This window comes from Nelumbo lutea, chromosome 3, assembly GCF_056320005.1.
Source record: "Nelumbo lutea isolate HS-2025 chromosome 3, American lotus-T2T, whole genome shotgun sequence".
Lineage (NCBI taxonomy): Eukaryota > Viridiplantae > Streptophyta > Magnoliopsida > Proteales > Nelumbonaceae > Nelumbo > Nelumbo lutea.
Genome location: NC_142686.1, coordinates 86,127,624 through 86,151,404, shown reverse-complemented (window position 1 = coordinate 86,151,404; position 23,781 = coordinate 86,127,624). Strand labels below are relative to the sequence as shown.

Below are 23,781 nucleotides of genomic sequence, written 5' to 3'. Positions count from 1 at the left end.
TACAACCAGATCAGGATGGACATTGCTGACGAAAAAAAGACAACCTTCATAACTGAACTCGGCCTGTACTGCTACAAGGTCATGCCATTCGGACTAAAAAATGCCAGGGCAACGTTCCAAAGACTTGTAAATAAATTGTTTGAGCCGTTGATCAGCAAGAAAATAGAATGGTATGTAGATGACATGGTTGTCAAGACTCAGTTTTCAAATGATTTAATACAAGACTTGCATTATATTTTTGAAATTCTACGTAAGTTTAACATGAAACTAAATCCAAACAAGTGCGTCTTCGGTGTCACCTCGAGTAAATTCCTAGGGTACATCCTAGATATGAAACCACCCTGAAAATTGAAGGAGGTTTAGAAGCTCAATGGCCGCATAGCCGCTCTGAGCTCTTCATGTCCAAATTAGCAGATCACTGCCTGCCTTTCTTTAAGGCAATTAAAAGCAAAGACTTTGAATAGACCGAAGAATGCCAGTTTGCGTTCGACGAGCTCAAAAAGTACCTCGACAGTATCCCGGTCTTAACCCGACCCGAGGAAGGTGATGTTTTGGAGTTGTACCTTTCTGCAAGTGACGAGATGGTTAGCTCGGTACTAATAAGAGAGGTAGATAGAGTCCAATGACCTATCTACTATGTTAGCAAGGTATTAGGGTTTGAAGCTATTTGGTACATTTGTTCTTTCCCCTCATTTTATTATTAATTTTGGGACTTGGGCAACTAGTATTGTAATTAGAATGTTTTAATTTAGAAAATACTCTTTGGTTTGGGAAAATGTTAAGACTTGAAGAAAATGTTGATAGTAATTAATTCATTTATCATGTTTATGAAACAACAACATTTTTGATGTTGCTCCCCAAGAACAAAGTCATTCGGTCAAACATCTAATAAGTTTAGAGAAGAACAAAAAAGATATTTAAGCTCGAAAGTTTATGAAGGATCATGCAAATGCCTTTTTGATACTTTCCAAAGGAATATCCCTACACCATATGTGTACCTATTAGGCATCCTAGACTTTTGAAGGTATGAAGGTCCAAATGGCCTTTTGATGTTATTTTTCAAGAATAACTCATAGAGCCAAGCATCTTCTAAGCCTAAGTTCGGTTGAGGGAATGAAGTATCCTTTGATAGTGCCCAAAGGGAAGGTTAGACCCTTTAGCATGTATATCTACTACATACTCTCAAAGTATGTCAAAGTGGATTTCTAATGTTACTTCTCAAGATTTGAATTCATAGAGTCGTGCATCTGCTTAGTTAAGAGAGGGACAAAATAGAGATAATTAAAGGGGTCAAAATGGCATTTTGATGCTACCTCTCAAGAGCTGAACTCATAGTCATGCATCTACTTGTTCAAGATAGGAAACAAAAACCTAGAGTCGGAAGATGGTCATGAGAGTTTTAGATTGTGATAATTATGATTTTTATTTTGATTCAAATTCTTAGATTTCTTATCATTAAATTTTTATTAATGTAATTTGATCCTAATTTTTACTTAATTGGTTTCATTTTTTTTTATCTTACATTATTATTGTTATTTGACTTTGATTCAAGATTTTGATATGTTGAAACTTGTTTGGGATCTAGCTTAGACTTAGATAACATTTGGAAATTTGGGCTTAGGTGTTGCCTTCGGTGACTTTTAGGGAGTTTTAGTATCTTTTAATGGAAGATCAAATCTTCTTCTTTTTGTTGCTTTTTTAATGGGATGAAAGAGTTTGGGCTTCATTTTTTATCCTACTTTTAAAGATGACAATCACATAGTTCAACACTCATGATGTCCTAGTCCTAATTACGCTATAGTTTCTCTATCCTACTTTCATCTAAAGGTTTTATGTATGGGTATTTTAGGTGCGATGCATGGAAGTGTAAGATGGGCTTTAAACTCAAAAGTTCCAGTCAAGTTGCTATTCTTCAAACCAAAACCCATGGACAAGTGGCTTTTTTTGGTTGGTGGCTTGTTTTTAAGGTTTTGGTGAAGCCTTTGAGGACCAAAGTCTAGACGCACACATCTACTATCCTTCCTCTAATAGGTTGTAGAGAACACTGATGTGGGCCCCATAGCTATGGTGTTCGTAGGGTAGAAGGTGTTCTAGTTTTCCTAGGGTTAGCCGTTGGTCATTTAGTTGTTTCAGTTGCTATTTATTTCAGTCTTATTTTGCTTTATTATGTTATGTAAAGACTAAGGGTAGATCTGTCCTTTCCATGTAATGAGCATAACCTATAAATATTAATTAAAGTGGCGACGACAGAACATTAAGCTTCTGCTCTTCCTTTCAACTCTTGTGTTCTACTACTTCTCCTCCCTCTTCCTCCTCTCTTCTATTTACCTTTCTTTTTATTTTCAAACCTAAAATCCATTAGGGTTCAAGACTGATAACAATACTGAACTTCTACTTGGTATCAGAGTTAGGGTTTCCCATGTGATGCTAGTCCAACCGACCACATGAGAACCATCTAAGGCTGGAAGCTGAGAAAATAGAGTTTGTTGATTGGTTCTTGGACATCTCTAGAGGGTTTAGCAGCTGTTTGAAGAATTGCTACCGTTGTAGCGTGTTGGTGATCAGGAAGAATCAGAGAAGGCTAGGGTTCGGGTAACCTTGGAAGGCAGCGAACAACATTCTATTATAAGTTTTTTATTTTCTGAGAGAAGTAATATCAGAGAAAATAGGTTGGACCTATCTAGCAAGGGCGGCCGAACCAGTCTAGGGTTTTATCTTTCTAATGTCTAAGGTTTTGTATTAACCCTACGGCAAACCCTAATACTGAACTGAACCTTGTGATCTAATACTGCGGCAAACCCTAATAGTTCTCTCCTCAACATTGATCAGTTTTAGGGTTTCATATTAACCTTACTACAAGCCTTATCTGTACGGTACTATCTGGAGTGTACGACTGAGAATTTGCTTTTAGGACTGATGAAAACCCCAATTCGGCTTCAGCATATCAGATTGTTCTTCAAATTGTTTTTCAGTTTTCTTTTGGGGTTTTCAAACTCTTTTAAGGGGGTGGAAACAGTTCAGACTATTGCTGTTATGTGTGGTTATTGGTTTCAGATCAGTTTTATACCTGTTTCATGCACATCTACTGTAAGTACAGATTGGTTCTATACTGATTTTGTGATTGTGGTTAATAGTCCAAGTGCTATTTTGATTGTAGTAACCCTAATTTTGAGACTTCTGGTTCTTGACCGAAATGGAGTTTAAGAATCAGGCAGAAGGCAGTTTTGGGAACAACAGTTATGGTGGTGGTTCTGAGACATGTTTTCATATTACAACCGTAAGATTTGATGGATCAAACTATTTGGAATGGGCCCAATCAACCATGATGGCTATTGGGGGAAGGGGCAAAGTAGGGTATCTCTTGGGAGATGTGACAAAACCTTCAAAGGGAGACCCTATGTATACCAAGTGGGTCCAAGAAAACTACTTGGTTATGACATGATTGTATAATTCTATGCATCATCATATCAACCGAAATTACTTATGGGCAAAGACAGCCAAAGAGATATGCGATGTGATGAAAGAAACTTACTCCCAACCCCTTAATGTTGCCAAAGCATATGAATTGAAATGTGAGTTGAATACCCTTAAACAAGGAGAGAAACCGATTTCGGTTTACTTCTCTACCTTGAAGTCCCTGTGGCATGAAATTGATCACTTAGAGACTCGTGAGTGGGAGAGTCCCAAATATGCTCAGACCCATAGAAAGCACATCGAGACAAATAGAGTATTTGAGTTTCTGGCAGGACTAAATTCAAAATATGATATTGTGAGACAACAGATTTTGACCAAAGATAGTGTGACCCTCTCTTAGGCATACTCCTTAGTGCACAATGAAGAGACCAGGAGGAAAGTCATGATGCAACATTAGCCGCTTGCACCTGCCTTGGTAGCTGTCAAACCCAAAACAAGGGGTGATTCAGAGAGAGACAAAAAGGAGGAAGATAAAAGGGATGTGGTGTGTGAGCATTGTAAGAAATCTAAACACACAAAAGAAACATGTTGGAAGCTGCATCCACATTTGGTCCCGGCAAAGTTGAGAAACAAAAAGGGTAATGCTCATGTGGCTGTGACTACTGATTCAGCATCCTCGTCTAGTACAAGAGGCACACCCTTAGAGACCTTAGCTACAGTTTGGGCTGCTCTAGTACAGTTGGAAAAAGAAGTTCGCAGTTCAGCTCAGTCATCGCAATCATCATCAGCCCCTGCCACATCGGCCTTTGCACATTCAGGTACTCGAGCCTCAGCCTACCATGCCTCCGCTCCAGGTACTACTGAACCCTGTTGGGTAATAGATTTAGGTGCATCCGACCATATGACTAGCTTGCCCTCATTGTTTACTACTTATCACTTATCTTCTGGTAGGGATAAAGTATCTATTGTTGATGGCTCTTTTGTCCTTATTTCTGGCAAGGGTGACATGAAACTGTCGGATACTATCTCCTTGTATTTTGTTTTGCATATCTTAAACTTGATACTAACTTTCTTTCCGTTAGAAGTATTACCAAACATATGAACTGTTCAGTAACTTTTTCCCTGACCGATGTGTTTTTCAGGACCTAGAGACGAAGAAGGTGATTGGGACTGGCCGTGAGACGAATGGGATCTGTTTGCTCCGGGAGAATTTTCGTCGGGAAGAGTTAATGGATAAGAAGTTACTTGTTTCTCAGGTTGTGAGTCCGGTTATGCTTTGGCATAACCGATTGGGTCATTTGTCTTTTCGGTCCTTAAAGAGTTTGGTTCCTACTTTGTTTGAGTCGATTGAGTCGTTTTAGTTGAAATGTGAAAGTTGTGAATTTGCTAAACATTGTAGAAACTCTTATTCATTGAATAATAAAAGGAGTAATAGTTCTTTTGATATTGTGCATACTGATATTTGGGGGTCATATCACATTACTTTTATGGGTAGATACAGATATTTTTTGTTATTTGTTGATGACCACACCCGGTTTTCTTGGGATTATCTTATGCGTTCACGAGATTGTGTTCCTACCCTGACCCAAAACTTCCATCAAATGATCCTAACCCAGTTTGATGCCAGGATCAAAGTTTTTAGATCTGATAATGCAAATGAATACTTTGCTAAGCCATTGGCATCGTACCTTCTTAATCATGGGGTTATCCACCAGAGCACTTGCCCTCATACACCTCAACAGAATGGGGTTGCAGAAAGGAAGAATAGACACATCTTGGAGGTGGCTAGAAGTATTATGTTTACCTCCAATGTTCCTATTCGCTTCTGGGGTGATGCTATCCTTACGGCGGTATATCTTATTAATCGGGTTCCTTCCTGAGTTCTTGATATAAAACCTCATTTTTCACTTCTATACCCCAATGAAGAGTTGTTAATATTCCCCTCAAAACATTTGGTTGTACTTGTTTTGTTCAGTTTCTCGGTCCCCATCACTCCAAGTTCAAACCCAAGGCTTCCAAATGCATCTTTCTTGGTTATGCACAAACTCAAAAGGGTTTTTGCTGCTATATTCCTCTCTCAGGGAAGAGGTTTGTTTCCATGGATGTCACCTTATTTGAGGAGACACCCTACTATTCTCGGGTCTCTCCTCAGGGGGAGAGTAGTGAACGTGGAGATTTGGGTCATTTTCTTCAAGGGGGGTGAAGTGAGGGCAGGGGTAATACTTTTGGGGCTGTTCCTTTACCTATTCCATTGGGTGATGAGGACTATAGTAGCGAGGGTGGTCAGGGGGATCGGGAGTTGAGAGTCTATCACAGGCGATGCAGGTAGGTTGATCCTAGTCATCAGCAGTCCCGACCAGCTCCAACATCTTTTGCGGCTCAAGTCCAGATATTACAGTCCTAGGGCCCACAGAGACTCCTTCCATTGTTGCTACCTCACCCCCTGCAGATGACCTTGACCTTCCCATTGCCATTCGTAAAGGAAAACGGCATTGCACCACATCTACAGCCCACTGCATCTCCCAATTTTTGTCATATGATCGCCTATCTCCCTCCTATAGGTCCTATCTCACTTCCATTGCTAATGTCCCTATTCCAAGAATAGTGCAAAAAGCCCTATCAGTCCCGGAGTGGAGAGGTGCAATGCAAATTGAAATGGATGCCCTGTTGAAAAATAATACCTGGGAGCTAGTTGACTGGCCCAAAGGAAAGAAACCAGTTGGATGCAAATGGGTATTTATTGTGAAGCAAAATGCAAATAGTTTTATTGAGAGGTACAAAGCTCGGCTAGTTGCAAAATGGTTCACTTAGACTTATGGTATAGATTACTTGGAGAGATTTGCCCCGGTAGCCAAGATGACCACCAATCGGGTTCTATTATCTCTTGCAGTAAGCCACACTTGGCCTTTGTACCAAATGGATGTTAAAATTGCCTCCTGAATGGGGATTTGCAAGAAGAGGTTTACATGTAGTTGCCTCATGGATTCTATGATACAGAGCCAAGTAAGAAGGTCTACCGGCTCAATAAGGCATTGTATGGTTTGAAGCAGTCACTTAGAGCTTGGTTCGACAGATTCAGAATAGCCCTTGGGAAGTTCGGTTATGTATAGACCCAGTCAGATCATACACTATTCATCAAGAGGGTGGAGTCCTCTCTAGCACTATTTGCAGTATATGTTGATGATATTGTGGTGACAAGAAATGACAGCCATGAGATTGAGTCCCTCAAACAGCTCCTTCATCAAGAGTTTGAGGTGAAAGATCTGGGTACACTACGGTATTTTTTGGGTATTGAGGTTGCTAGGTCTAAATAGGAGATGTTTGTCTCTTAGAGGAAATATGCTCTAGATCTGTTGGTGGAAACTAGAAAGCTGGGTGTCAAACCTGTGGATACACCCATTGAACAGAACCAGAAGATTAGTGCAGAGAGTGGGGAGTTGCTTGAAGATAAGGTTATGTTCCAGCGGTTAGTGGGAAAGCTCCTAAATTTATGCCTCACTTGGCCAGATATCAGTTATGCAGTTAGTATTGTCAATCAATACATGCATTCTCCTAGAACCACGCACCTTCTAGCAGCAGAAAGAATACTAGCATATTTGAAGAGATGCCCGGATAGAGGTATACTATTCAAGAACAATGGCCCAATGAAGGTGGAGGTCTATACGGATGCCGATTCGGCCGGGAGTGTTGATGACAGAATGTCTACCTCTGGATATTGTGCTCTTGTGGGAGGTAACCTAGTCTCTTGGAGGAGTAAGAAACAGAGCGTTGTCTCCCGATGTAGTGCTGAAACTGAGTACAGGTCAATGGCTAACAGAGTGGTTGGAATTCTTTGGCTGAGATCACTATTTGAGGACTTGGGTATTGAGTATGAGAAGCCCCTGATGCTGTATTGTGATAATCAAGCGGCTATTAATATAGCACACAACCCAGTGCAGTATGGCAGAACTAAACATATTGAAGTTGATCAACACTTTGTACGAGAGAGGGTCTCATCACAAGAAGTGTGTCTCCTGTACATCATCTCCAACAATAAACTAACAGATATCCTCACCAAAGTTGTAGCACGGAAGAAGCTAGAGGCGGATCTATCCAAGTTGGGAATGATAAACATTTATTCCCAACTTGAGGGGGAGTGTAGAGAACACTGATGTGGGCCCCCCAGCTACGGTCCCACTGTGTTCGTAGGGTAGAAGGTGTTCTAGTCTTCCTAGGGTTAGTCGTTGGTCATTTAGTTGTTTCAGTTGTTATTTATTTCTGTCTTATTTTGCTCTATTATGTTATATAAAGACTAAGGACAGATCTGTGTATGAGTTGTCGCTCAAACAACTGAATCCTATTAAAGAATGACTAACCTACTTGATTGATTTGGAATCCAGCATACTTAAGGAATATTGTGTGGAAGTTTTATTCCATAGACCATCACATGATGTTGGTACAAATTTGCATATTGAAAAGGGTAGATCTTTCTTTTCCTATATAGATTGGAAGAAGTGAGTCACTTTAATCATTTTGAAAGAAAAAGAGATGTTAAAATGTTGCTCTATTGAGCACAAGCAAACACGAGAATGTGGGTATGATTCTAAGAGCAATCATTTTGTGCAAAAATTTCCAAAGTTGAGGTCAATATTGAGTCCATTCCTTTCAAGAGCTTAGACCAGACCAAAATTTTTTAATCACCTTACGCTCGGTAATTTCCACCATGTAGGATAACATTTAGTACAGGCCAATATTTGGTGTAATAGTAAAATCTTGGGCTAGTGAGCATTTGTGAGAACACAGGTTCAAGTCTGAGGGCAGCCACTTTGTGCAGGAAAAATAATGTCAAAGGTTAGACTATATCCAGTAAGAAGTGACTTTTGCAATTTAAAAGGGTCTAAAAAAGCTAGGGGCAGACCAAAATGAACATGGATTGAAGTAGTTAGAAATTATTTGAAGGTCAATAATTTACATTGTCTATGACATTGAACAGAGCTCAATGGTGTAACAAGATTTGTGTAGTCAATTGCATATAGTTGGTACAATGCCTTGTTGAGTTGAGTTGAGTACTTGGGTTTTGTCAAGTTTTCTGATTGAAGACAAAAGTAAAGACCTTAGAAAAATCATGCTGGTCTCTTGACAATGAGAATCCCATACTTCTTACTGAAAGAGGAGCTTTGAATCCTCAATTGGAAATTATTCAAATAAGGTTGAAGGAGCTAGATGAAAGGTATGCAAAATTAGAAGAGAAAGACAACACACTTAGTGATTTGGAAGAGTTACAGCTCTCCTTTGATATAGAAAAATAAGAACATCCAACCTTTACCCAAGCCAGTGAGACCAGGTGTGCTGATCTTGAAAAGCAAATCTTTCTACTGCAAGAATAAGGCCAGAGGAGGAGGAAGGAATTTGAAGAAGAACAAGAAAATTCCATGAAGGGTCAAGTTAAGGTCCTCATATTACTAAGGTGTTACAGACATGGAAGATAAATATATATTCTACTATATTTATGATACTTCACAAGCTGCTATTTATGGGGTTCAACATTGTCAAATTGGATTGCTGTGTTCCCACCTATTGGACATTTTACATATACATGTTTTTTTAAGTGACTAGATTAAATTTAGGAAGGTTAAATGCAAAGTCCTGATCTGTTACAAGTTCAAGGGGTTAGTAGAGTTAGGGGCAAACCCAAAGGGACTTTGGAGAAATAATAAAAAATTATTAAAGCACCCATAGTTTAAAAATGGACACGACACTGAATAGAACAGAATGGTGAAATGGGATTCATGTAGCCAACCCCATATGCTCTGGAGAAGGCTTAGTTGATGATGATGATGAGATGTAGAGTCATACTCCCCCACCCCCTCCTTATTAGAAAAAGAGTAATATCATGGAATTCTTTCTATCTCATTCTCGTGTCAATTTTGTCCACCTTGCTTGTAACTTTGCTTGTTATTCTCTATTTCTTCTTTAGACGCTATATAAACTCAAGTTTTTTTCTTTTCCCAAGATTTATTTGTCATAACCAATACTTTTATTCTAAAACTACATTAGGACTGGTTAACGAACATAAGAAATCATATGCTCTGGAAAGAATATGCTCCAAATTTTCTCTTGCATTCATTGTGAATGTAGAATATATAACTCAATCTTCTTGCCATTATACCGACTCTCTTACATGGATTAAGACTTGCTGTAAAAGTTAGAGTAAAGGAATTAGAAGTGGAAGGAGATATTCAATTAGTCATATCTTCGTCCAAGAAAATCAGATCAACTACATGGAAATACAAAATTATAGACATGCTTTTAGGGAGATCGACACATTGGCAAAGAGATTCAGTTCAATTCCACTTTTCAGTGGATAAGAAGGTCTACAAATGGAGTGGCAGATGTATTGGCAAAGCAAGGAGCTAGTAGAAATGGCTTGTTTTGGGATAAATTGTAATATGATGTACTTTGGCTTGTTTTGGGCTAAGTTGCTCATAGAGAAATAAAGTTTTAATCTTATTTATTTGTATTTGTTCATTCTTATTCCTAAAAGTGAGAAATTTCTTACCTAAAATACTTGTCAAGTGAAGGGAGGATGGGATATTGCTGTACTATACCTTGGTTGCATGTGTTCTCGGTTGACCTGATTAATGATAATTGTATAATAGGCATTGTCATTTCTTTAGGCTGTATTTGTTTCTTTGTAAAATTTTTTAGAATGAAATATTTCAACTAGTATTTTTATTATCTCTTTTATAATAAAATCATAGTTTTTTGCTCCTAATTTGTTTTCATGTAAATGGCAAGGAAAACAAAGTTTTATTTGTAAATTGTCAGAAAATAAATCTTAAAAATATCAACTTGAAAACTTTTCAATCCACTTTACATGGAAACAAGCATGGCCTTAAGAATTTTTCATGTATTGGTTCGATTAATATGATGGATGTATTGGCAACTGACTTTTAGAAGATATACATAGAGTACTTATTAACCATCTCCTTTATACCATCCAGTTGAAGTTAATGTCTTCTCCCCCATCCTACAGGTACGTTCCAACCCTCGTTTTTTGTGCGAGTGTTTTTCATTTCAAGAAACCAGTGCTCTATGAAGAAAAAACTAAGCATACTTCAAGAAACCAGTACTCAAGCAAACACCGGTGCCGGCGAGGGAGGTGGAAGAGGGTAAAAAAAAGTCTCTGGTTTGAAATGAAAAACAAAACATCAAAGAGGGTTTCTCTGGTTTGAAATGAAAAAACTTAACACCCACACAAAAAACGATGGTTAGAACTTACCTTGTGACTGGAGCGATCGCGGGTGCCGGAGATGAAGGCGGAGATCTGAGCTCGGGCTAAAACAGGGGTTAGAGTCCGATTTGAAGTTCAGAGGGCAGGAATATGGGAGAAGCTCGAACCTTGCCCCTTTGAGATCGTTTTGGGGCTAAACGGGCGGGGTTAACGTCCGTATCATTAGCCTCGCACGTGGGAACATCTCATCGCGTGCGATTGAACAGGTGTCAGTCGCACACAGAAACACGGTGGGGCGGAGATGCGAACTCCTCGATTTGAAATTGGATATTATCTACTACGCAAATATATTACGCGTATTACGCGCCATGCGTAACTTAGGAGCGAAAGGGAATCGGTTAACGCTGTTATAAAAAGGAGCCAAGAACGAGAAAACGGAGATTTTTGGTTTCGACGAGGGAACAATGAGGGAGGAGGTTATAAGCTCTGGGGGAACTATGGATCCCTTACTGCTCGCTCGATCTTCCTCGCCGCCTCCGGTTACTGCTGCAAGGTATCGCCTTTTCCTTGGTTTGATTTTTTTTTTGCCTTTCTTTTCTTTCGAGGAATCTCTCGGGTGTTTTCTTTTCTTGCGTCTTGATCACTTTAGTGAACCACTAGGGCATGCTTAGTAGTTGAACAGATCAGCTTAGGTCGATATGCGTTGTTCGAAAACCCTAGAATTTGGTGAGGTCAGTTTGTTTTTGGTCTGAGAATAATTATTTTGTGGGATTTGCCCGAGTTATTGTTGATTTCTATAAGGGTTTCGGTTGTTTAGCTCAATGCTTGAGTTGAATTGTTTATTTAGGTTGAATTATAAGGAATTACAGCAATGGTGCATGATGTATATGGATTTTTGTGGAGTCATTAATTACAGCTGGCGAATTTTAATGATACAGGATGGGCACGATTCTTTTTAACAGCAAATAGGACCTGTAAAAATGAATTTTTGTTTTATTTTTACACCGGAGAACAAATTGTGAATGGGGAAGCATTTTCACGGAACTTTCTCCTATCCCTCCCTTTCTCCGCAATGTTTGTTGGTACTGTTGAATTTAAGGTGGTCTTAGGTCAAGTTCGTGGTTTCAGGATTTTACCGGGAAACATTATGCTCTGAAGTAACTTTGAAGCCATGGCTTATTTTATACTGTAAACTATTCCAGTAGGGGTGGTACGGAGAAGGAGAAGAAGAAGAAAAAAGATACACAGCCAATTGTTCTGAGGTTGAGATTGCTCGTTTCTGTAGAAGTTTTTTTTTGGCCTGCACTTTCATTCCTTTTTCATCTGAAAATGGTGGATGTAATTGATCAGTTTCCTTAATTTGTTTTTTTTTTTTCCATAATTTTGTCTGAATTTGTCTTTCTGGGTTGGAGATGGTGTTCAATCACAGAGGGTGAACTTTGATGTTCCCTTTGTAGGTTTTTTCTAATGAAATGTTGGCTGCCCATGGTTTTATGCATATTTTCTTTGCCTTTATTTATAACTCTTTGAAGATTTTTAATTAAAACAGTTTTATTTAAGAAATGATTCTCCAAGGCTTGGCCGATAGGGGGAGGCTGTCACTTCTACCAGAATGGGGACCTCTTCTTCATTGAAACAGAAGGCAAAGGGATAAATCTCTTTACGAAGTTCTTGGAGTCATGACTAGTTGGGAAGTTTGAGGGGGAGGCTCCGGACCTAGCAGGTGCTGAAGCCTGGGTGAGGGAAGCCTGGAATGTCCTAGAGGAAGTCAAGGTGAAAAAGTTTATCAGTAGTTTGTTCCTGTTCATAGTCCCCTCAGAGTCGGACTTGAGACACATCCTGACTCCTGAATAGATCCCGGTGGCGGCTGGGGGCATGTCCTTGCTCATCGATAGGTGGAGTGCCTGTGCTGGTTGTGCCATGGATGAGCCTCCGAGTCAGGGGATCGTGGACAGGAAGGTCGGGATTAAAATTTACAGCCTTTCACTGATGCCCTGGAACCCAAAAATCATAACAATGGTAGGCAACTTTTGTGGGGGTTTCCTAGCCACAGATGACTCGACAAAGGAATTAGCGACACTTGAGTGGATCAGGGCTCAGGTTGTATGGAAAGGAGAGCTGCAAGGTTCAATTGACATTAAGGTAGGAGAAGTGGTGTATACAATGCACATCTGGCTGAAATTTGAACTTGCAGCTTGGCCGGCGGATCAGAGGTACATAGGGGCAAAAGAAATTTCGAGGGAGGAGCTATTGAGATCCTATGAAGAGGGGGAAATTGACCGGGCAGGGCTGTTGAAAATTGCAGGGATGCTGGTGATGTTTGGCATGGCGATCGAATCCTCCAGGCAAGAGATCTGTGTCAGAACTTCCAGGGGTGACCCAGGGGAGCTGTTGGATAGGCCTGCCCATCAGGGGTACAGAACAGTGGAGATTTTGTAGACTCCTGACCTTGTGGCAGCCTATGAGCTGGAGGAATCTTTTCAAATTTTGAAGGAGGCAGAGCGGTTGAGCGACATGTCCCAAGAGAGGGTTGCTGAGTTGGATTTTCCAACGAATAGCCGAATAGGTAGGAGCTCCAAGCTTTAATTGGAGAGTGCTTAAGGGAATTGGACTTGAACGGGCTAACATAGGTGAACCGGACCAGGGAAAATCCAACCAAGTTTGTCAGACGGTTCAAGGGAGGACCTAAACTGGGGTGAAGTAGGTCAGGTGCTGGCTCGAGTTATGGTGTCAGACACACGCTCAAATGGAATTGTAAATCAGGATTCATGTATTTGACTAGTTCGGACAAGGCTTAGATGATGATGAAGATGCTGTATACTACCCATCCTCAATTTCCTCAATTAAGGATAGGGCTGCAAATGGATCGAATTGGATAAGACATTAGCAGATCCAAAATTGATTTATTTATATTCGATTGGAATTGGATCTAATCCATCAAATTTAGATCTGATTCAAATTGAATTCAGATTGCAATGAGATATTGAATGGTATAAATTAGACTAAAAATGATCAACATATTATATAATATTAATAAAATGAACTAAAAATTATTTGGATATTATATTTAATGAACAAAATTAATTAAAAGTTACATATGTGAAACTCAAACATATGGAGATTTAGTAAAACCACAACATTAAATCAAGCTCACAACCTCAAATATTTATTCACTAAAAGACAAAGCAATATGCTTTCGATTCAGCCAGTTCAGCTGTTATCAAATGATCGCTTGGTCCTTATTGATGAATGCTAAATGATTCCACTGCTGGGTGACCATTTAGCCCCAAGTAAGGGGGATCTTGATTGCCTTTGAAGTGGTGAATTGAATACTTAGTGTCTTGTCTTTCAGTGAATAAGTTATTAAGTAGGTTCTTAGCTTCTTAATGGCAATAAGTCATTCAGTTCTTCTTCTACCACTTTATCTGTTGTTGAATGGCCCTAGCTGTTGTTAAGCACTATTTTAGTGGCTATCTAGATATTTGACAAACCATTGGCACATCTTTTTAATTTTACTTGTGCTGGATGTTTGTTTGGCCTTTGGCTTATCTCCTCCTAAGTGATGCTTTCTGGACCTCAAAACAATGTGGCAAGTGGCAACAACCCAGAAAAATGTTTTTGCTTCCTGGTGCCATTTTATAACTATTGTTGTTTTCCAAGTACTGTTATGTAGCTGTTAAAAATTAAAATGAACACTTAAAAGATGTCAGACCATTAACCATCTCTATAACAGCACATTGTTCTCAGATTGTTTATTTATTATTTTTTGATTAGCATCCAGTAGGAAATGCCATTCTGCAACTGCATCCTCGTTTAGGTTTCCTGTGCCAGTGGTTGGATAATCTAAACAGCTTGATTGTAAAACCACTTTCTTTGGTGCACTAAAAATTGATTGGTCATTTTACCTGTGCCTCTCCATTTAGTTCAATAGATTAAATTGCTTTGGTTGTCATGTTGGCTGTGCTGGCTGTGCTTAGAACCATATCTTTTTGTCCCAGGTGGGCCCAGCCCTTTGGCTTGCACAATCCCTATTAACATGCGTCTCATATGAAGGTTTAGTTATGCTAAACTATCTCCTTATAATTGCCATTTTGATGCCTTTCTGAGAGGAGGAAATATCTGAGAGAAAAAAATGTTTTGTAATCCAAAAACATAAGCTACCAACATGGCAACACCTTAGACTAGATAGAGAGGAAGACTGAATTTTTGACAACTATAGTAGCAGTATAACATCATTTCATAATTTTTGGAAGTCACTTTTCACGACTCTCAAATATGATTGAAAGTTTATCCTCCATATTTTTAGGAGCCATATTATGGGATTTACATGTTGACACTGTTAACCATGTCTTACTCTTACAGACATCGTCTTTTATCAGTTCTGCAGGGGCATCTTCACCTGCTGTTCCAACAAATGCTGGCAGTATTGACTGGTTTGGCAATGGACAAGGTTCCAAAGGAGGTTCTCTGTCTTGTGTTGGTTCACAACCCCCACGGGCTTCCTTAAGCACAAGTGCTGGTGGTTCTGCTCTTGGATCATCACAACCTTCATGTAGACCATGGGAAAGAGGGGATTTACTTAGGCGGCTTGCTACATTCAAGCCTTCAAACTGGTTTGGAAAACCAAAGGTTTGGACCTGAGTTGCTTTTCCTTAAAGGATATATTTGAAATATGGATATATATTGTTGCACTACACTCTTTTCTTCAAGTGAATAATAAATGCTGATAGTAGCCTTTGGATGCCCTATGTTCATTTTTTGTCTTTTTACTTTTTTTCTTTAGGGTGGTGACTATCATAAAATGCATCAAAATCTTTTTGAATGCTGCTGTAAAGAAATTATTTTAGAAGTTTCTATATACTTTCTTTTATTGTAAAGATGACTTTATGCATGATTCGAAGTAGAGAGTGAAAAGGGCAGGCCTCCCATTGGTAGGCCAAAAACCATAGATAGGAATAGAGTAGAAAGAGATTCCTAATCCCAATCAAAGCTCACAACAAGTAGGCTCAAAGGGATAGGCTCCAAAATAGCTAGCTCCTATATACATCCTCACTAACAAATCTGTCTGCTAAAGAGCTAGCTGATCTCTGGATATAATGGAACAATATATCTCTAGCTGCCAAAGATCTAATCTCCATTATAAAATTCCTAAGAGCCAAGTATCTTCCATCTTCCCCTTTCTAATCCAACCAATCACAATCTGTGACTGTCTGTCAACTTAAAAAGGACATTACCCAATGTTGGTGCCAGCTATCTGGGGTCTTGGAAGGGGTAGAATGGATACAGTCCTAATATTTGGCACTTTTTGCAGAAAGTTACTTCTCCCAGACATGAACATGCATTCTCACACTTGCCAGCTTGATATTTTACCATTACACTATGTGATGGCCCCTATTCTAAGTCAACTTCCACTTGAGAATATCCCATAAAACTTGTGGCCTTTTAAGTAAGGACATAATCTTGGCTCTGAAAGAGTTCTTGTGTTGCTTCTAGATGGACACTTAAAATGGGTTTGTACCCGTGCCAATGTTTTAAAAGCGCAAGGGGCAATTTGTGCCTGAGGTGTAAGGTGCAAGGCGCATGCCTTTTTGAACCAAGGTACAAAAATAAAAAATGCCAAAAAAAATAAAAAATATTCAACATAATAGTAATAAAAATATAAAGTATAAACTTAAATTGGCTTCACCAAGGCTTTCTATCAAGACTGCTGGAATGTGGTAAGAGAAGACCTTTGTGCTGTGTTTAAGGAATTTGAAGTTAATAGCAAAGTAAGCCCTGGAGTTAATGCCACTTTCATAGATCTAATCCCTAAGAAGAAAGAAGCAAAAAATCCTAAAGATTTTAGGCCGATTAGTTTTTTGACTAGCATTTACAAAATCCTAGCTAAAGTGTTATCCTTGAGGATTAAAGTAGTGCTACCCTCCATCATTGGTCAAGCCCAGGGAGATTTCGTGCAAGGGAGACAAATAACAGATCAGATTTTAATAGCGAATCAATGTGTGGAGGATATGAGAAAGTCCGGAAAGCAATGTTTTGTTTGTAAGCTGGATTTAGAAAAGGCCTATGATCTTGTGGATTGGAGCTTCTTATTAGAGGTCCTAGGGTGTTGTGGGCTTGGAGTTAGATGGTGTAATTGGATAAAGGGATGCATAAGTTCTTGCCATTTTTCGGTCTTGGTTAATGGGTAGTCAAGGATTTCTTCCCAACTTTTAGAGGGTTAAGGCAAGGTGACCCCCTTTCCCCTTTTCATTTTCCCCTAGTTGCAAATGTTTTTAGTAGTTTGATCTCTAAGGTAGACAGGGAAGGTGTAGTGAGAGGTTAGAGGATGGGAAGGAATGAGATTAGGGTGACCCATTTATAGTTTCCTGATGACCTAATAATCTTTTGTGAAGGGGGTGATAGGAGAACAGTAAGTAATCTCAAATCTTTGATAAAGCACTTTGAGAGAGTATCAAATATGAAAATAAACTTGGAAAAGAGCTGTGCGGTGGGAGTGAATCTGGATGAGAGGACTCTTGAGTCGGTGGCTGAGTTTTTAGGTTGTCTTATTTCCTATTAGCCGTTACAGTATTTAGGTATTCCTCTAGGAGCCGACCCTAAGGAAGCACATTTTGGGCCCCAATTTTAGAAAAGCTTGAGAAAAGGTTAGCCTCGTGGAAAAGGAACTATATTTCTTAAGGCGGTAGTGTTTTTTTACTGAGAGCTTCTTTAGCAAATCAGCTTATTTATTATTCCTCTGTAAAAAATCCTAAAGATTTTAGGCCGATTAGTTTTTTGACTAGCATTTACAAAATCCTAGCTAAAGTGTTATCCTTGAGGATTAAAGTAGTGCTACCCTCTATCATTGGTCAAGCCCAGGGAGATTTCGTGCAAGGGAGACAAATAACAGATCAGATTTTAATAGCGAATCAATGTGTGGAGGATATGAGAAAGTCCGGAAAGCAATGTTTTGTTTGTAAGCTGGATTTAGAAAAGGCCTATGATCTTGTGGATTGGAGCTTCTTATTAGAGGTCCTAGGGTGTTGTGGGCTTGGAGTTAGATGGTGTAATTGGATAAAGGGATGCATAAGTTCTTGCCATTTTTCGGTCTTGGTTAATGGGTAGTCAAGGATTTCTTCCCAACTTTTAGAGGGTTAAGGCAAGGTGACCCCCTTTCCCCTTTTCATTTTCCCCTAGTTGCAAATGTTTTTAGTAGTTTGATCTCTAAGGTAGACAGGGAAGGTGTAGTGAGAGGTTAGAGGATGGGAAGGAATGAGATTAGGGTGACCCATTTATAGTTTCCTGATGACCTAATAATCTTTTGTGAAGGGGGTGATAGGAGAACAGTAAGTAATCTCAAATCTTTGATAAAGCACTTTGAGAGAGTATCAAATATGAAAATAAACTTGGAAAAGAGCTGTGTGGTGGGAGTGAATCTGGATGAGAGGACTCTTGAGTCGGTGGCTGAGTTTTTAGGTTGTCTTATTTCCTATTAGCCGTTACAGTATTTAGGTATTCCTCTAGGAGCCGACCCTAAGGAAGCACATTTTGGGCCCCAATTTTAGAAAAGCTTGAGAAAAGGTTAGCCTCGTGGAAAAGGAACTATATTTCTTAAGGCGGTAGTGTTTTTTTACTGAGAGCTTCTTTAGCAAATCAGCTTATTTATTATTCCTCTGTGTTTAGGATTCCTGTCGGGGAAGCCAAGAAATTAGAGAAATTAATGAGAAATTTTCTTTGGGAGCCAGGGGAGGAAAAAAAGGATCACTTAATAAATTGGGGAATAGTGTGTAGGAGAAAAGAGGAAGGTGGATTGGGACTAGAGAATTTAGTTTTGAAGAATAAAGCACTCTTGGGAAAATGGTTGTGGAGATGGCCCTTAGAACAGGAGAGACTTTGGCATGAGGTGATAGATAGTATACATGGAAGTTCGGGAAATGGATGGGGTGCTGGTGTATCGTGTTGAGCCACTCTAACAACTCCTTGGAAAGCAATTCAGAGTATTCTTCCTCTTTTCTTCAACTGTATCAAGTATGATGTCAATTCTGGTACTTCTGTTTTATTTTGGGAAGACATCTGGGTGGGCAATTCTCCCCTTAAGGACAGTTTCCCTTCTCTCTATTCCATTTCTTGCTACAAGGGTAAAACAATCTCTCACTTTCTTCCAACATCTGATTTGCCATATTCTCTGAGTTGGGACTTTGGGTTTCGTAGGGGTTTGAGGGATCATGAACTCTCATGTGTTTCAGACCTGTTGTCACTACTTGAAAGTGTTTTTATGGACCTTTTCAGTTCTGATGTGAGACTTTGGTCTCCAAACCCAAAAGGTTACTTCACATGTGCTTCCTTTTTTAAGTCCCTTTGCTCTCCCTCAGGACAAGTGGGTTTCCTAGCTAAGGAGATTTGGTCTAAACCTGTACCTTCTAAAATTATTATGTTCTGTTGGGAGGTGTTCTATGGGAAAATCAACACTTCAGACTTGTTGCAGAAGAGAAGGCCTTCTATGTGTTTGTCTCCTAATTGGTGTGTACTTTGCAGGGCTAATGGTGAGGATTGCTCTCACTTTTAACCTGTCCTTTTTCCGTTGCTATTTGGGGTTGGATCTATGCTTTGTTTGGTTGCAGATGGAAATTGACAACAACCATAGATCAAACCTTTGATCCTTCCTTCTTTGTGTGGCCCACAAAAACTGGTAAAACAATGTGGAGGAGCATTAAAACTGTTGCTTTGTGGACAATTTGGGAAGAAAGGAATGTGAGGATTTTCCAAGAGAAGGAGAGAAATGTTCAGAATGTAAAGGATTGCATTACAACCAGGGAAATCCATTGGCCGAGATCATTAGATTCCTTCAAATTATATTCCTTTGATGAATGTTAATTTTCATCAAGGAACATGAATGTTAATTTTCAGTGGGTGGGTAGAACAGCTAACACCATAGCGGATGGGTTAGCTAAACAAGGGGTGTCAAGGGAACGCTTATTCTGGGCAGCTTTGTAAATTTTTTGTTACTAGTCTGAGGTAGTACATTGTTGTTGTTGTGGAGAGGCACCAGCTCGTGCCCCTCCTTTGGGTAGGCTGTATTGTAATATCTTATTGAATTTCTTGAATAAAGTTTCAATCATTTACCAATAAAAAGAAATATAAACTTAAGTTTTAAAATAAATGTTTTAAAAAACTTATTATCTAAAATTAGTATACATAAACATAACATGTAAAGTGTATTCAAATGAAAATTTAAAAATAAAATCAAGCATATAAAGCATTTTTTTTGATAATTGACATATAAAGCATTTTCAAGCATGTAAAACACAATCTCTTCCCCCCCAATTGCATTACTTAAAGTAGATAATGTGATGTAAAACATATTGCATTCCTGATTCTATGAGCTGCCTTTGTACCATGCCTCTTGAGGCAAGCCCAAACAAGTCCATTTTAGGGTCTTAAATTCTTAATTCTCACATAAAAATAATGATTTTATAACTTTAATTGCCTTTTAAGAAGATATTTTATTAGAAAAAAATGAATAAACAACATTAGCAAATAGGGGTTCTTGGAGGCCCAGCAACTAGTTTCAAAAAAAGCAAAAAAGCGTGAAATTTTAAAAAGGCGCATGCCTGGGCTGAGGCACATGCTTAGGCGCACTAGGTGCATGCTTAGGTGCACCAGGCGTGTGCCTAGGACCTAGCAAGGCATATACCCTAAAACACGCTTCACCTGTGTGCTGAGGCGTCCCTTTTAATTCACTGACCTGTGTTGGACACATGGATATTGATAGCAAGATGACACTTGAGGAAACTATTCTCTTTATTGAATCTGTCATATATGAATATGACCGATGAACCTTGAACTTCTAGGAGAAAACTTGGGCATGGATCTCTAATTTATTATATTCAATAATTTAGTACAATAACAAAATAGAGATTTCATTAATAAAAACTTCTTACTACCCAAAAACAGAATGGAGACAAACAAAGAAGACAAGACAGACCTTGACTAACACCAAAATTCAGAAAACAGAAAAGGATTACACATGTAACCCAGGCCAAGGACATCTCCACTGAAGACTTTCCTTTGACAACCCATCCCTTGCTAGGGCATCAACCAAAAGATTTGCAGTCCTAGGCGTCCACTTGAATAAGCTAATCAAGGAACTGCCAAAGGTTTGCACCTGTCTAACCAACGATCTATGGATCCAAGGGATGTTCTCTTCAGCTCTCACTGAAGAAGTGAACAGACTAGGGAAATTGAAAGGCTAACAAGGGAACTAGTGTTACTTTTAAATGGGTGAGAAGAACTGCAAATAGCATGGCAGATACTCTAGCCAAACAGGGGGCAAACAGGCAGCACTTATACTGTTTCTCAAGCTCATCAACTTCCTTGGAATCCTTCCTCTTTGATTTACATTCCCTAGCAAAAATCATCAATGATTTAAACTAGATAGAAAAATCGAGAACCAAATCCAATTTCTTTTTTTTCGTGGGGTGAATAGAAATGAAATTGAAATAGAGAAGTAGAGAAGGCTCATGTAAGAAAAAGAGTTAGGATTTAGGCCATTATTCTTTCATCTGATTGAGAAAATAAGAACCGGAAGAATATGAGCTTTCTGTATCCATCAGATCGACCGAACAATTGTCACTGGAAGTAGTCGCTCCTGTCCTCGCCCTCCTTGTTGGAGGCTACCAGCCCAGACAAAGAAAGAACAAGATTATCTGTAAATTCAGCTACATGATTATCTCGAGAGTTTTCTCACTAGGCGGAACTGCGGAAGTCTTCCCCCATTCTCCTTCACAGCTTCACCTTTTGCCTGAAACCCTATCTCATGCTCCCAATCTAGGGTTTCTCTTCCACTTGAAGCAATCCCATCTTCATTGTTACTGTTCAACAGTTGGGCTCCAAAAGGCCCCCCTACCTTGAATAGTTGTCCCATAGCTTCTTGGCCTTTGTAATACCTTGGGATGCCACTAGGAGACAATTCGAAATAAAGTAGGTATTGGATCCAGTTGTGGAAAAGTGCTATAGGAATTGGCTGCTTGGAAGAAAAATTATATCGTTTCCAGTCTACTATCTTTAGTTGTTCAGATTGCCATGGAGGGAAGTGATGAAGCTAAAAGAATTGATGAGAGATTTTTTGTGGGAGTCAGTAGGGCTGCAAGTTGGGCCGGGTTAGGTTGGGTTGAAGCCAACCCTAGCCCAACCCTAAGTTCTAAACCTCCAACCCTAACCCTAACCCAACCCGACCAACCCAACCCTAACCCTAACCCTAACTAAATTCCTTTGACCCTAACCCTAACCCAACCCAACCCAAAGTCAACTTCGGGTTGGGCTGGGCTCTGGTTGGTCCCAACCTAACCTTCTTCCCATCCCTTAAAATCTTGTTGAACTTCTTAATTTTGGATCTTAACTCAACTTTCATTATGATGACTTATGATAGATCTTTTATAGGCAGCAAGCTATGGGTGGCAAACAACAAAGAGGAGATAAAAAAAATGATTATCTTAAATTCTGATAGAAAAAGTGATTATCTTAAATGAACTAAATGATAGTCTGTGGTAGTGGCTATACAACTATCATGCATCTAAACAAATCAATGTATGATCATATATATAACATATATTTATATATGATATGTACTATAGAGTTGGGTTCGGGTTGCCCAAGGAGTCAACCCTAACCCAACCTGAAGTAAAGTCGAGTTCATAAATTTCAACCCTAACTCTAACCCGAGCATCAACCTGGATCAACCCAACTCGGCTTTTTAAGGTTGGGTTAGGGTTGGGTTCGGGCTAACCCGACCCAAGTTGCAGCCTTAGATCCAGAGGAAGGTAGGAAGGATCACTTGATCAATTGGGACATAGTGTGCTAAAGTAAAGATCAAAGGGGTCTAGGCATAGGAAATATAGGCAAGAAGAATTCCTCCTTACTAGGTAAGTGGCTTCGGATGTGGATTCAGGAGAGGGGAGATTGTGGCAAGAGGCGATTGGTAGTATCCATGGTTCAGCAGGCAATGGTTGGGATGCTGGTGTATCTTCGAGGCTACATTGGTATCTCCTTGGAAGTCCATCTGTGGAGTGCTTCCTCAGTTTCTATGACAAATTAGGTATGATGTTTGCTCTGGAGGTAAGGTTCTTTTTTGGGATGACTTTTGGCTTGGCGATTCAACCCTTAAAGATTTGTTCCCCTTGTTGTTCTCTTTCTTTGTTCAAAAAATAACCTGTCTCTCCTTTTGTTTCCCTCTCTGAGTTGATCGGGTTAAGCTGGAATTTGGGTTTAAGAAGTTATTTAAGGGACTTTGTCTTTGAAAGGGCAACCTCGTTGATACAAATTCTTGATTCTGTTTTCCTGGATTTGTCTAAGTCCGATGGTCGGATCTGGATTCCACACCCCAAAGGGATCTTCTCTAGTGCCTCCTTTATGATGTTCTTGTGTTCAAATCCAAACTCTCCTCATTGCCCTGCTAATGAAATTTGGCCTAAGCCTATTCCTTCTAAGGTTGGGGCTTTGTGTTGGAAAGTTTTGCATGGAGAATAAACACATTGGATGTCTTGCAAAACATACTACCTTTTCTGTGTGTCCCCTAACTGGTGTACCCTGTGTAAAGCAAGTGTAGAAAACTGTTACCATCTTCTGATATCCTGCTTCTTTGTGGCTAGTCTTTGGGAAAAGATTTTTGAACTTGTTGGTCACAGGTGGAGTTTACCTATTCAGATCGGAGATCTCTTTGACCCGACGATTTTCAGTTGGCCAAAGAGAAGAGGTAAGATTTTGTGGAGATGTCTATGGGCTGCATTGATTTGGATGGTGTGGGAGGAAAGGAATGGTAGAGTGTTCAATGATAAAGAAAGAAATAAGGAAGCAGTGATGGAATGCATTTTATATATAGCTATAAAGTGGGCCAAGTCTCTAAGTTTATTTTCTGAGTTCTCTTTTGATGATTTGTGGAGGAATTTGGAAGCGGTAGCTAGAAGCTCCTCTAAGAGAGTCAAACCTGTTGTGGTTTGGAAACCACCAGACGAAGGCTTCATCAAACGGAACTTCGATGGAAGCAGTCTAGGCCCTCTAGGGAACCTAGGTCCGGTTGGTATAGGGGGAGCTTTTAGAAACTCTAAAGGTCATATTGTTGCTGTTTTTTCAGGTCCAGTTGGTGTAGGGGATTCAGCCTTTGCGGAGTTCCGAGCTGT

At 39.5% G+C, this 23,781-nt stretch overlaps 1 protein-coding gene and 1 long non-coding RNA gene across 4 annotated transcripts in view; one reads left to right on the top strand and one right to left on the bottom strand.

Annotated features, from left to right (window-relative positions):
- Nucleotides 1-206: 206 nt before the first annotated feature.
- Nucleotides 207-10,791, bottom strand: LOC148866192 (uncharacterized). The gene is made up of 2 exons (XR_016109492.1): nt 10,676-10,791; nt 207-567 (listed from the first exon to the last, which is right to left on the bottom strand). It is a non-coding gene; the product is annotated as an uncharacterized LOC148866192 (long non-coding RNA).
- Nucleotides 10,792-10,976: 185 nt separating this feature from the next.
- Nucleotides 10,977-23,781, top strand: part of LOC148866191 (IAP-like protein 1) — a 65,329-nt gene continuing 52,524 nt past the window's right edge. The window contains exons 1-2 of one of the 3 annotated variants that reach the window (XM_088975994.1): nt 10,977-11,180; nt 15,007-15,256. In XM_088975994.1, the coding sequence (XP_088832120.1) occupies nt 11,092-11,180; nt 15,007-15,256 (339 nt within the window). In that variant the 5' untranslated portion in view covers nt 10,977-11,091. The remainder of the gene's footprint in view (nt 11,181-15,006; nt 15,257-23,781) is intronic. The other 2 variants (XR_016109491.1, XR_016109490.1) reach the window with 2 other exon arrangements.